Source organism: Canis lupus, chromosome 19, assembly GCF_048164855.1.
Source record: "Canis lupus baileyi chromosome 19, mCanLup2.hap1, whole genome shotgun sequence".
Classification (NCBI taxonomy): domain Eukaryota; kingdom Metazoa; phylum Chordata; class Mammalia; order Carnivora; family Canidae; genus Canis; species Canis lupus.
In genome coordinates this window covers 20,201,534-20,215,913 of record NC_132856.1, presented here as the reverse complement: position 1 = coordinate 20,215,913, position 14,380 = coordinate 20,201,534, and the positions used below count along the sequence as shown (strand labels likewise).

At 42.3% G+C, this 14,380-nt stretch overlaps 1 protein-coding gene across 1 annotated transcript in view; it reads right to left on the bottom strand.

Moving 5' to 3' along the window:
• PDZRN3 (PDZ domain containing ring finger 3) overlaps positions 1-14,380 on the bottom strand; it is a 237,194-nt gene that overhangs the window by 210,458 nt on the left and 12,356 nt on the right. The window contains exons 2-3 of the mRNA XM_072785366.1: positions 10,824-10,910; positions 5,106-5,213 (exon numbers count right to left, since the gene is read on the bottom strand). Coding sequence (XP_072641467.1) covers positions 5,106-5,213; positions 10,824-10,910 — 195 coding nt within the window. The remainder of the gene's footprint in view (positions 1-5,105; positions 5,214-10,823; positions 10,911-14,380) is intronic.

Here is a 14,380-nt window from a genome sequence, read left to right as displayed (position 1 = left end):
CAGTAACTGGTTTACACAAAAGCCACTGAGGTTTCAAATCCTCTGTGACCACAATGTTGGGTCTTCAAATCCTGATGCTCCCAAGAACACTTTTTACAGAAGACTGTACAAAATAATGGTTCTTGGCAACCTCCCACCACCTTCACTACACTCAATCCCATCTGCCCTCTCCAAGTACAACGGGACACTGCATTTAACCCAGCAACTGTTACAGAAGCGCATTTATTACCAAATGGAAGACTTGTACAACACAGGCATGAGCTCAGTTCTCCAATTTAAGATGCCTAAAAACCAGCAAAAATTATATATAAATGTGGATGGCCTCTATAAATGTTTAAGAGTTCCAGGGAAGTTACATCACATGGTCATGTGCCTGCTATGCCAGCCATGTAGCTAAAAAAAAAAAAAAAAATATTAAAAAAAATTGAATCGGGAAAGAAACTAAAATATTGATCACACATGCCTCCAAGTGAATTTGCTAGTTTCTTAGTAGGCTTTGGTTTTTCTGTGCTTTTCTTGGCATAAGCATTTCACCCAATGAGGTATTTGCAATAACAAGTCAAATGCCTCATATGGCAGTCAACTGAGGGAATAGTGAGATGCTCCAATGCTGGGGAAACCAGCTGGGTAGACTTAAGGAGAGATGTATGTTCCCCACATGGAACATCCTGAAGGGATTTTTGAGGGTAATATCAACCATATGTAATTTTTCACCTTTTGGTTTCTCTTCTAAATCACTTACAGTAGAATTGGGTAGAATGGGATTGGCCCAGAGTAGACTCTAGAGGTTACAGGAAAAAAAAAGCATTATATTTGTGATGAAACCTGTTTACATTGGTTAATGCATACTCAGGGGGCAGGGGTAAGAATTTTTCCAAAGGTTTCAAACTATTGCAAAGTACAAAAGCATTGTTCCTTTAAGAAACCTGGTGGTATTGAGGTATAATAGCATTGCACCGTCTTCAGAAAGCAGGCTGGGCTCTGAAGAGAAAAACTAAAACCGCTGGGGTATTGATGGTTTAGAATGATTACAAAAAGTACTATGGAGAAATTAAATTTAGTTTTCTCAATAGAAGCTGAGTATATACAATCAAAGGTGAGATCAGAAGTTATGAAAAGGGCCTGGGGCAGCTCATTACTAAGTACAGGGAGAAAACAAAAATAATCAGAAGCAAATACGGAATAACTCGGAGTTGGAAGTTGCTGTATCTCAGTGTCAGATGCGAAGCAGGGTGGGCACAACCGTTTGTCCGGATCCAGGGCAGATGGGGACAGGAAGTGTCAAAAGATAGCATGGGCTCCTGGATCAGCCACACTCCAAAGCTGCAACCATGTGGGCAGAGAGGACACTTGTTTGGAGGGGGCCTGAGATTTCTAGCCCAGGACAGCTCAAGGCTCTTTTTTTTTTTTTTTTTTTTTTTTTTTTTTTAAGCTCAAGGCTTTCTTATAGGACCTTTGAGAGCCTCCAGACAGGGAATCCAAGCAGTCAGGCTGGGGGGAATGTTGACAACTCTGCTCTTGAGCAACTCACCTTACATCATAACATTTGGGAATAAGATAAATAAGATAAAATAAATAAGAAATAAATAAATAAGATAAATCTCTGATCCAGCGATTCTCCCTGGTACCCCTATCACTCCCTGAGGTAGTGCTGGAAATCTGTGGGGGCACTCACTGGCACGATGATTGGAGTGGGGACCAGGGGTGCTAGAAGTCCTACAATGCAGAGTCCCATGCAATGCACAATTATTATGCTTCTAGTGCAACTTCCACATAGCTGGCCAGACATTTGTAAAGGTAAAATAACAAACATTTTATAATTACTTGAGGGGAGACCCTAACAACGCTTCACATTTAAACACTCAGGGTTCTTCTTTTTCAGTTTAAACACACACAGATTGTATACCCTTGTTCATAGCAGCATTATTTACAACAGCCAAAAGGTGGAAGTAAACCAAGTGCCCGTCAATGGATGGAGATATAAACAAAATGTGGTATATGCATCTCTACACCCGGTGGAATAGTATTTAGCCCTAAAAAGGAAGCAATATGGATGAACCATATTACAATACAATTCTTACAATATGGATGAACCTAGAGGATGAATCATGCTAGATGAAATGAACCAGAAACAGAAATACTGTATTCGGCTTACATGGAGTATCTAGAGTAGTCAAATGCACAGAAACAGAATGGTGGCTGCCAGGAGCTGAGGGTAGAGGGAGGGAGATTGTGTTTAATGGGGACAGTTCCACAGTGGGAAGACGGAAAAGTTCTGGAGATGGATGGTGGTGATGGCTGCACGACAGTATGAACGTACTTAATGCCACAGAAAGGTATAATTAAAAACGGTTAAATTTTATGGTATGTATATTTTAGCACATTTTTAAAAGTTCATACACACTCACACACACGGAAGTGTGCAAACCACAAGATGACTATACTGTGTTGTGCCAAAACTTAACCACAATCTGTTCCCCACTGCAGAAAATCCAATCACAGATGGCGCCAGTGCTCCCGGCGCCTGAGCCCCCAGCACCACCCTCCTGCTCTGGCAGCCTTGACAGCTGGTTCCTCATGTGGAGTCTACGAGGAGGCGCCAGCATCTGGTAGCATCATGGGGTCTTCCAGTGTGGCTCTGCCCATGCATTCACATCCTGATACATGTATTTTATTATCAATTATCTTCCTTTTATTTTTCTATTACAGCATACAGAGATCATACAATTCGGTGTATATGAATCTAAATATTGTTTATAAATTTCATTTCATGACAGGATTGGGGGCACTGAAAAATATTTGTTCTAGAAAAAGGAGAGAGTGGGCCTGGCTCTGAGACAGATGGGGACTACTGCTCTGGTCTCAGGGGACACACAGGAGTAGGAGCAGCGGAATTGTTGAAGTTCCTCTGCTGTGAGAACCAGACTCAGTAAGTCTCCGTGGACTGAATATAAAGGCCACCCTTCTCCAAGAATTAAGGTTCTTATGGTGAAGGTCTGGTGGTAATGTGCCCACTCCCCTGAAAAGGAAGAAATAGGGCGGAAAACTAGCAAGGGCCTGACTCTCCTTTGTGATGAAACACAGGCATACTTAAAATAATCAAATTCATGCCTGGTAATAAACTCCGACAGAGATGAGGTGAACCAGGGTATATATTTTTCAGTCATGGGAATCACTGTATCCTGTCAAAAGAGATCAGGATTTAACTGAGAAGGCCACGGTGTGTCAATTGCAATGACACATATATTGTTGCTCTATTGTGATCATCCTTCTTTTCTATCTCAACACTGGGACATGATTAATATTTTACATACTGTCCAAAAGGGGAATGTGACTTACCAGAAACTGTCCTCAACATTTCAAATACAGATCCCCCCTCTGCCAAGAGAAAATCCTGCCCAGCTGTAGATTTCTCATTTGCAAAACATAAGAGCAATGAAATTCCATTACTTAGAGAAACTGGCTGTTCCACCAAACCCTTGGCAACGGAAGCTGTACTTATCTTTCTGAACAATAGCCTCAGAAAATGTATTCTCTTTAAAAAAAAAAAAAAAAGACAGTAAGTATGCCTTTGAGCTCTTGAGAAAGTGCTCTTGCCCAAGCGAATTCCTGTTAGGGAAAATCTACTCCCCTGACCTGGGAAGCACAAAGATTGACCCTAAGACAGGCAGTAAAAAGAGCTCCAAAGTTTAAGAACCCTTCAAAAAGTCAATGGGGATGTAAAAATATGAATAATGTCCTTAAAACAAAATCAAGTATCCTTTTAATATGTAAGTTACCACAATGTACCTGCTCCCTCAGAAAAGTGACTCTTATACCCTAACATGTTCCATTTGTTTTCCTTGTGAGGTTTAACTGTATGTTTTCCTGAGGACAGAAGTGATCCTGCAGTGTGCTGCTTCTCTCACATTGAGGAATTCATCCAAAAAAGAATGGAAAGGCGAGACTCTGATCTCTGTCTTCCCCAGGCTCCCTGCTCCAGGAGACACATGCAGCCAAACTCCAGCGGGTTATGTGAGCTTCGCTCATGGCTTATCTCATAGTCAGAGTTCCCACTCAGTCCAAGGTTTTGAAACAGACCATGAAAACGCTCAAGAAATACAGACGCTCCGGCAACGTGTTCAGAACAAGCACTGGCGGCATCAGGGCTGTTTTTCCGGTTTCCCATTTAATGTGCTGTGTTATGGCCATGGCCCATGGTGACCTCCTGGTGGGATTCAACATATTATCTTGGACTCTCCTAACTAATTTCTTCCTCATATGAGACCCAAAAACTTAGTCCGTGTATTTACCCGTTAAAAGAGCAATCAAAACGGTCAAAAAACACCAGCAAGAAATAGTCATTTGTGCCCAAATTTGCACCAAAAGTCCATACAAGGAGGCAACAAAAGGTTCCCTTTCAGCAACCTGGAGCATCCTAAGACACCATGTGACCCTATTCCAGTGCACTGGACGGTGGGGTGAGAGATCTAGCCCAGTCCATCCCCGCCAGAGCAAATCCATAAACCCACTCTGTAAAGGCTTAAAATGCTCCACGAACAACTGAAAATGAAGTCGGGGATGGTGTGAGTAACTATCCTGACTCTTGAGCTTGGCCTGCACATCCTTGAACAATCCCCTTGTACACCTGACATCAGACAAACCCAGAAGAGAGACCACCACTCTCACGGCAATAACTGCATGCTGCAAGCCAGGAGGGACATGAGCAAGCCTCCGGGCCGACACAATTTTACCCTGGTAACCAACGTGAACATCGACACAATTTGCACAACAGGGGTTGCTCATCTGGTTCTAACTAACATACAACTCTCCGATGGCTTTCACACAAAGCTATAACTGAAGCATACTAAACCGATGCAAGGCCGCAGGAAGACAGCCAAATTGTGAACATGCCACTCATAATCTGGCTTCTCTATATTTAATATAAACAAAAACTTAACACCAAGGCAATCAGCGCTCTATATAGTCCCACACAATGGGAGAGTTCTCCTGTCCAACCATCCACCAGCTTAGGCTTCCCTCCCCGACCAAACATCTTGCACTGAACCAGACGAAGATGGGATGGCATTCAGCCTATTAAAAGACACTGGCCAGCGTTCACATACCTCAATAATCCTGTCATGAATTTGCAGGCCTCCGTCCTTGGCTGCGGGCCCACTGTCAACTATTTTGGATACAAAGATTCCTTCAGTGGACGATCCATCTTGGTTGTCCTTTGGGTTAAAAAAACACACATATGAATGCTAGGCATTAACTTGGTCATGAAAATAAAGCTTACACTCTTAGGCAGTAATGGACTCTTGCTCATATCAAAGTGGCAATGGGGTGAAAGCCCATCTGTTACCCCTAATTTCTGTTTTAACCTAAAATTAACATATACACATGGTAAAATACTTCATATCATACAAAAGGTATAAAGTAAGTCCCTGCTATCGCCTACCCATTGCCCTTTTTTCCACTATATACCATCTATTTGTAGTTTACATATCCTTTCCAAAACATTTTTTCATGTATTACTTTCCTAAACATTTATCTGTTCCTTTTTCATGCACATGGAAGCTATATGTGTGCAGGGGGTATGCTCTCCACACTCTGTGCATCTTGCCTCTTCTACTTAAGTTTACAAATCTTGGACTCTGTCTGCTTTACTCCCTTAGGAGGATGAACAGTTTCCCAATATCAGGATAATTAGCACTGTTTCCAACTGTTGCTCTCGGAGACAATGACATTTCTAAGACCTTCCTACCTGTACTACAAAATGTCTTTTGCATTATGTATCTGGGGAAAATCCCTAGCAATGGAACTGACGGGTCCAAAGATATGTAGATTTGATGGATATTGCCAAATTATGCACTGATAGCTCATTAGGGTCTTTTCCCATATCCTCACCAGCTTAGGGTACTATTAAAACTTTTAAATATCCAATAATCTGATTGTGAAAATAGGTGTTTTATGTGTGCTCAGATTTACATCAGAAAAGCTCACCACCACCACCCCAAGCCTAATAAATTCTCATCTCCAATCGCAAATCCCTTTAGATCTTTCAAAGTCTGGACTGAAACTTTCTGAGAAAGGCGATGGCTTGCTGCTCAAACTCCTTCCATTATTTTAAATCAAAAAGTTTCAATAAGCTCATAAAAAAACCCTCACAGCTTGTTCATGAACTTCTTTCCAAACAGCACTGGGATAATTCTCTCCAAGTCTGTGGATTAAATTTCTAGTGATTAACAGACGGATTTTTTTTTTTTTAACAGACGGATTTTTAAGTTAAATGGCACAGTATGTATTGTTCCCAAACAAAAGCATTTGAAAAGTAATTTCAGGATCTTCCAGAAAAACTTCGAATCATGGTAAATTCTTTATCATAATGCCATAAGATCTATTTTAATAATAATTTCTGTAAAAGGAATACATACAAATTCCATTTGTTAACAAGTAACTACGAAGATATAAAATTTTTCTCTTTAAACAGCAAAATAAAACAAAACCCTACCTTCTAAAGGGGAAAGCGATGATTTTAAATGTGGTTCAATCTACCCCTCCAAGTGGGAGAGCAATGGCTTAAGGGTGAGAAAAATCAACATTCCGAACCTCTTCTCTCTCCCTCCCTCCAACCTCACCCCTTCTCTCAAAGACCCACATACATACTCTATAATGTTATAAATAGGATTCAAAAGAAACCAAAATCACAACCTAAAATGAGCGGTAAGTGTTCTTCCCAACATTTATCCCCCAATGACAAAGACAGGTCTTCTAAAATGCCATCTGGATTTTATCAACACTCTCCCAAGAGAAAAGGGTCAGAGAGACTGTGGGTGCTGTACTAGATCAGCTATCCTCAAAAGGCAGTCCTGCTCAGCATCACGGCACCCTGCACCAGCACACCACACACTAACCCTTCACTGTCTGAATTTCTCCCTGCCTCTTTCTCTCTCACAGCTGCCTTATGAATGCATTAATCCCATTCGTGTATCTCCCTATGCAGATCTCAAATGTAAGTACACAGCTGTGCAACAGGTTCTATTTACTGAGAACATACTAGGTAGGTAGTGAGTACTCTATGTCCTGTTTGATCCTCACAATAACCACAAATGTTAAATACTATACTATTATCCATTTCATAGGTGAAAAATCTGAGACAGAGAGGTTAAGTAACTTTCCCAAGGTCACACAGCTAAAAAGTAGCATAGGTCTGTTTAAACTGTGGACAGTTCAAGTCCCTTACAGGCTCCAAGTGCAGTACTGCCTCCCACAGAGAAAAATCTCAAAAATATAAATGAATTCACAAGTTCCACATTCCAGGCTATGGAGGATCCCACTGGACAAACCTGAAGAGCCTCAATGGATCGCAAAGGATTTACAGACAACCTTGAATTCTATAAGAGGTGATGTCAATATATCCAATGAAAAGATATTTGCATTTCTTGGCTGGAGAGGAAGAGGGAGATGGGGGAGGGGATTTGGGCTTTGATTTGTTTTGCAGAATACTATATTGTGCACAATATTTTTAGGAGAGTAAGTAAGTTCAAGCAAAAAACAGAGGCACAGGCAAAAGCAAACAGTACAATTCAGGTTAAATTAAGACAGTGGTAGGAGATGGAAACAGAATGCAAAAAAAAAAAAAAAAATACAGAAAGCACAAAAATCAAAGAAAGCCAAATCGATTCCATCCTGGATAGCTGGATGTGTCTCTTAAAAGACATCTTTCTGTTCTTAGTTTGTTTGGTTCCTCTCCTAATACATTTTAAGTCAGAGCTATTTATCAAGGTGAACTAACATGGCTTGGGATTTGTTTTGTTTTCCTGGCTTGAGAAAAGGAAAAATAAAAGGGATTGTTTTCATCCCAGGGGTACCTGACAATGAAGTATACTTGCCAAAGGCTGAAGCGAAAGGTTTGCTACACCAGACTGGATGCTGTTTCTTTAGGGATGTAAGAATTAATGAATGAATGATGTGATTTTGCTAAGAGCAGTGCATCATGCAATGAAAAGCCTTATGTCAGCGACTCCGGGCTGGGCTTATGTCACAACCCAACCAAGCTTCTAACACCAGAATTCCTTGGGAAACACACACGTCATGTGTACAGCATTCTACTTCCAGTACTAACAATGAGTGTGCATTGTTGCTCATCGTGGCTTTTTAGCATGTTCTCAATGACCTGCCAGATTTCCAGGCAACAGTTCAGAATACATTTAGGGTTCATTATGCGATCTCTGCTAATCAGGACAAGTTAAAAAAAAAAAAACAAAAAAACACTATTGCAACCACATGCATATGGAATTAAACTTTCCTCCAGGGGACATGCATGTAGTTCTTGCAAAAAGACCACATGAACTGAGAACACTTATGAACGCTATGAAATTCACTCTGGCTTATACTTCAATCAGTTTTTTAAAAGAGAAAGAAAATAACCTAAAACATGTACTTTGATAAACAAAAGAAAGATATTCATATTCCTATGAAGCTAGGAGTGTCCTTTCATTCCCGGGGAGGGAGAGAAAACACAAAGCTCTCCACCACCGCCAAGACATAGGAATATCTCTCCATTTCAAGCATTTTTCAAACATTGGGCTCCTTTTTCCTATACACACTCTGGTAAAGCAGAGAGGGGATCTTCCTGGTTTGGGTTCTTTCGGTTGTGCAAGTTTCTGAAACATCTAACAGTGAAGAGCATCTTAGTTTGTTGAAGTCATTTCTTAAAACTGGTAACAGTGGATGGGGAGAGGGGTACTGATCATTACGAAGCCAAACCAAGGACAGCCTCTGTCACTTGTGCAAAACAGCATGGCAAACCACATTCTAAAACATGTTCTGGAAGGTAAGCTGGGGAACATGGACCTGTGCCAGTCCTGTTGTTTCCTGGGACCAACTACCTTGACATCTGAGTCCCAGTCTACTCCTTCTTCCCTTCCCTTTGCTGGAGTGGGTGGACCCCCAGCAGCCAGGACTCAAGCAGAACAGCACCATGACATGCTGCCTGGTTGCTCAGTCAACTGGCAAACGAGAAAAGAAAAAAGGTACCAATGAGACATAAATTCTACAGTCTCTTAAGAATTTCAACCAGACGAGACAAACCACCGTGTGTACCCATCCCTGGAGCTCAGCAAAGTGGGGGTGTTCCCCATGCCCTTCCCTCTCAGAGTTTAATCTGTCTGAAGGGTTCTTTTCTGCAGGTAAGTTTTAGAGGGCAGATAATGCATCAGTCCATTATTTAATGACTGTGTATTGCCAATAACTAAGCTGTCATTTCTTATAATAAGGCATATATGTTTTTGAAGCCATGACTTTGGCCAAAAGCAAACGGAACTCAGCTCTAATCCTCATGCTACCTCCCTCATCTTCTCCCAATCTCTTTCTGACTACTTCCTGCCCACCCCTTGACTGTAGCAATGCTGTATTCTTTGCAGCTCCCCCCAAGTGCCAACTCCAGCGCTGTTCCACGCTTTGCATGGGCTTCCCTGGGCTTACTCACTTTCTTCTAGCTCAGTGGTCTCCCAAGGCAAATACATGTGATGCAGTGCAGCGGAACGATGAAAGAACACAAGAGAAATTGTCTTCATACTCCCATTTTAATTTCATCATTTAAAATGCTCCTTTTTACATGTAACTTTTATAAGACACGCAGTATTAGTTCAGCAGCAAATGTATAATTTAAAGCTAACTAAACAAGCTCAATTTTTTACAGTTAAGAGTGCTTAATGGAACAGATCATATATGGGCCTCTGATCTAGCAAACTCCTACCCATCCTTCAGAATTCAGCTCAAATGGCCCTGCCCTAGGACACCTCCCCCCCAAGAGTGAGCCAGACCCAGCCACAGAGTTTAGCCATGTCTGGATGCCTGACATCTTCTCATACCTTAGGATTCAGCTTAGTATCTCCTCCTCTTTTTCCTGATCACCCTGGGCCAGTGATGTGCCTTGCTACCTGGTACCTCATTTGCCATCCTCCCATTTTTTTCCTACAGCACAAGTCCCCCCAGTCTGTTAGATTTACTTGTTTCTTGCCTGATATCCCCATCGGGACATAAACTCAGTGACCACAGGCCAGTCTTCTTGGCCTCCACAGCATCTCCCAGCTCCTACCAAACAGCTCCTTCCTATTCCATACTTATCTGTTGAGTGAGTGAATCTGATTTTCTCTTCCTTTCCTTAGACTATTATTTCCCTTTTAAGGTAACAAACGAGAAACTGATCAGTAGAAGACACATGAGCAAGAGACCATGCCCATTCAAATAAGCCTGCATGAGAGGTGTGATCCTGCAACACACCCTTTGCCACATCCCATCCCCAGAGCCCTTTCAGCAGACATTCTCCTCCCTGTTAAACAGATTGGTCTGAACTGGGTCCTTTCTTCCTGGAGGAGGAGCTAACAATGAATGAGGTGAACAAAGAGCTGCAGTGGGAGAAAAAACAAAAGGACACAACGGCCCCCAAATTAGGGAATCATCCCTAACCAAGAGCTGACAGGGCGGAGCACCAGATCAGACTTCCAGTCTCAGAGCCCACGCTCCAGCTCAGTTATTCAATTCCACCCGCACACATCCCTCCCAACTCTCTTCAGCTCAGCTGCCACACCACCAGACATGCCCCCCAAAACCTAACAGTTTAGATAAGCTGTTGTGTTACGAGGACAATGCTATTTTAGGAGACCACAGCTAACTTAAGATCCCTGAGGGTGAAGATGTCAGATAAACAACGAACTCTAATTACAGAGAGCAGAATGAGGTGAGCAAGGTTTCCTACCCCTCACCCACCCCCCAACCTTGACCCCTCTCCCCACTGAAGCAGGGAAGGGAAAAACACATCTTAGTAATTAACATACCACACAAGGCCGGCCGCCAATAATATTGAATCCCAGGGAGCCAGAATCCCGATGTAGCACAAGAGTCAGACTTTTGGTTTCTTCACCCTGGAGGGAACAAATAAGTTCGAAATTTTAGTTACCAATAGGGAAGAGCCGGTAGCAATTTTTTTTTTTCAATCTTAGCGGGCCCCAGGACTCTTAGGTCATCATTCCAACCCCTCCGTCTCTTGGGCAGTTTAAGCAAGGAAACTTTGAGGGCCCAAGCTGATGTGTCCTGGGCAGAGGAGGTTACAGGCACTTCTAGACTCCCACCTAACCGTGCGGGGCCCGTGGAAGGACAGCGATGTCCAGACGTGCCGAATGAACGGACACTGTCCATCGATGACTCCTTGGTGTGCAAACGCATCCTCCCCAGGCCGGCCCGCTGCACGCCGGCTGTCTAGACAGCCTTTCTGTTTGTTCCTCAACCATTCTCAACAGCAGCATTCATGTTTTGTCATGAGAGGTTCAAGCAGCGATGTGCTCGGAAGTCTGAACGCACGTGAGGCCTGTCAAGAGTCATCTGTGTTTGGGAGGCTTGAGGGGGAAGCAGCCCGTGAAAAGTCAGACGCAAACGTGAAGGGAAACAGAAAGATCGTGCATCTCACTGAAAGGGGAGCGGGGGCCCTTGCACAACGTGATCACTGTCCCGTCCACAGGAGATGCCGGGCTGTTTAACAGAAAACACTCTGTTCAAAGGAGGCTGGTCAATGTGAACCCCTTCAAATCAAACCAGCAGAAGTCACTGAGGCAGGTCTCACTCCAGCCATGCTCGACTCCCAGAAGGGACAGTGGTGCCACGGTACCTTAACTAACACCCTCAAGTAACAGACAAATAAAAATAGACTTAACCTTATGTGGACAGTGTCACTAAGCTGTGACATAAACACTAAGCTCACTGAGACACTTGTGTGACGTTTCCAGTTATTTGAACGATGTACAAAACTTCACAGGTACGGACTGCAGACCCTCGCAAATGCTCTGCTCACGGTTTCTGTTTAAACATAGTATTTAAAGGCTGCAGTTTGGGATCCCTGGGTGGCGCAGCGGTTTGGCGCCTGCCTTTGGCCCAGGGCGCGATCCTGGAGACCCGGGATCGAATCCCACGTCGGGCTCCCGGTGCATGGAGCCTGCTTCTCCCTCTGCCTGTGTCTCTGCCTCTCTCTCTCTCTCTCTCTGTGACTATCATAAATAAATAAGAATTAAAAAATAAAATCTTTAAAAAAAATAAAATAAAGGCTGCAGTTTCTAAAAATATGAAATACTCCATTCTAAGTTTTTTTTTTAAGATGTATTTATTTATTTATGATAGACATAGAGAGAGAGTGAGAGAGAGAGAGGTAGAGACACAGGCAGAGGGAGAAGCAGGCTCCATGCAGGGAGCCCGACGTGGGACTCGATCCCGGGACTCCAGGATCAGGCCCTGGGCCAAAGGCAGGCGCCAAACCGGTGAGCCACCCAGGGATCCCCCTCCATTCTAAGTTTTTAAAAGACAACAACAACACTAACAGCTCATCACAAAATAGATTTTATTCTGATGTTTACTGCTTCCTGATCAAACCTTTGCCTTCTATTTTTTCTGTGGAAATAAATAACATTTGAAGGGTGGGAATGTAAGCATCTGACCCAGGCACACTGGCAAGGGAGATCACTCTTTCTGACAGGCAGTGCCAATGGCTTTTCTAAAGCTCCATTTATTGCTACAGTTGTCAATGAAAAACTAGCTCCATATCTGGGCAGCAGAACTGTGCCCAACAGAAGCAAAAGAAAAATAATAATACATGTATATATGATTAACGGGCCTCAATATGTAAAATTATCTCCATGCTTAATGGGACATACCATATATGGGCCTCTGATCTAGCAAACTCCTACTCATCCTTCAGAATTCAGCTCACAACTGTTTCTTTTTTTTTTTTTTTCACAACTGTTTCTAATGACTAGTTAGCTAGCATACAGAATTAAAAAGGTTAGAATTTTTTAAAATTTCCAAAATGTTATGTAAGCCTAAGCATCAATTTTCCAAACCCTGTGAAAAGAAAAATGACAATTTTTCATTTAGAAAAAGACAGTTTTTTTTTAATTTTTTTATTTATTTATGATAGTCACACACAGAGAGAGAGAGAGAGGCAGAGACACAGGCAGAGGGAGAAGCAGGCTCCATGCACCAGGAGCTCGACGTGGGATTCGATCCCGGGTCTCCAGGATCGCGCCCTGGGCCAAAGGCAGGCCCTAAACCGCTGCGCCACCCAGGGATCCCAAAAAGACAGTATTTGATGAAAGAACTAAGTGTCCTCTAAGAATAATGCAACAAAATATTCATTTCCACAGGCTCACCTACTTGCAATATATAGAGTATTTTAATACAAAAGATAAACAAGTCTCTATCAAGCTACTGTATCTAACCAAAAACAGCCTCTATAATAACCATCTATTGATTTTTCAAAAAATATTTCCAATCCACAGCATCACCATCCAGAGCATCTGTCTGTCAAGGGTACGGATATAATTAATTTGATCTATACAAGTTAACAAGGAACAACTATCACTGCTGTAACGGAATAGATACTCAGGATCAACCTGATAGTTCTGAAATGTAAATGTGATGATTCACAAACTGAAACAGTTTATATCTCTCTGCCTTGGGAAAGGAAAATCTTGGTAAGCCCATTTCTTGCAGAAGGGGTGAAAAAGTTAGAAATACACTGGAATTTGAGTGAGTTATCACACACATCCTACATTTCTGGTTTTGGTAATTAATAATAGAAACTGCACAGTTACATGGTAATCCAAGGCAGATGGCTCCAGTCTACAATCTCAAATGATGGACAGAAGAGAACACACAATCGAATTTTTTAAGACTAGTTTTAAATCTTGTTTGATAACCACTTATTCTTTCTAAAAGTGAAAGAAAAACAAAGAAATCTTATTACACTGCATTAACAATGATAGCAGCTCACATTTATTGGCTGCTTACTATGTGCCAGAAATTAAACATTTAGCCACTTTAATAAATCCCACCAATCTCATCGACTGGCACTATTACTAGTCTCATGATACCAGTGAAAGAGCTAGCTAGTAAGAGTTCAAGATGGTATTTGCTCTCTGATTCTAGACCCCAATTATTCTTCTACACTATTCTCTTTTCATGTGGAATGTAGAAAAGAATGTCACGTAGCTCAGCAATATCTGAGGTCCCTCTCAATATGGTTCAGTTGCTGGAGTTCCAAAAAGTTCTATAAAGGAACTCATGATAGGAAGTCTTACCCAGGAAACCAATGTCAGAACAAAACTCCACCTGTTCACGAAACTATTTCTCTCCCGAAAACCCAACCTGAGATGCCCAGACACCTAAGTCTGTACCCAGCCTCAGAGATCTCTCTCTAGGGAGAAGTGAGACAATGCCTGAGACACACCACTCCTCAGCCAAACGGCAATTTGCAAAGAATGTTCTGGAATAATCAGGCTGACCATTTACACTTCCTTGCCTGTCACAATCATCAGGGAGAAAAAGAGGTGTTTTCAGTTGTACAAGC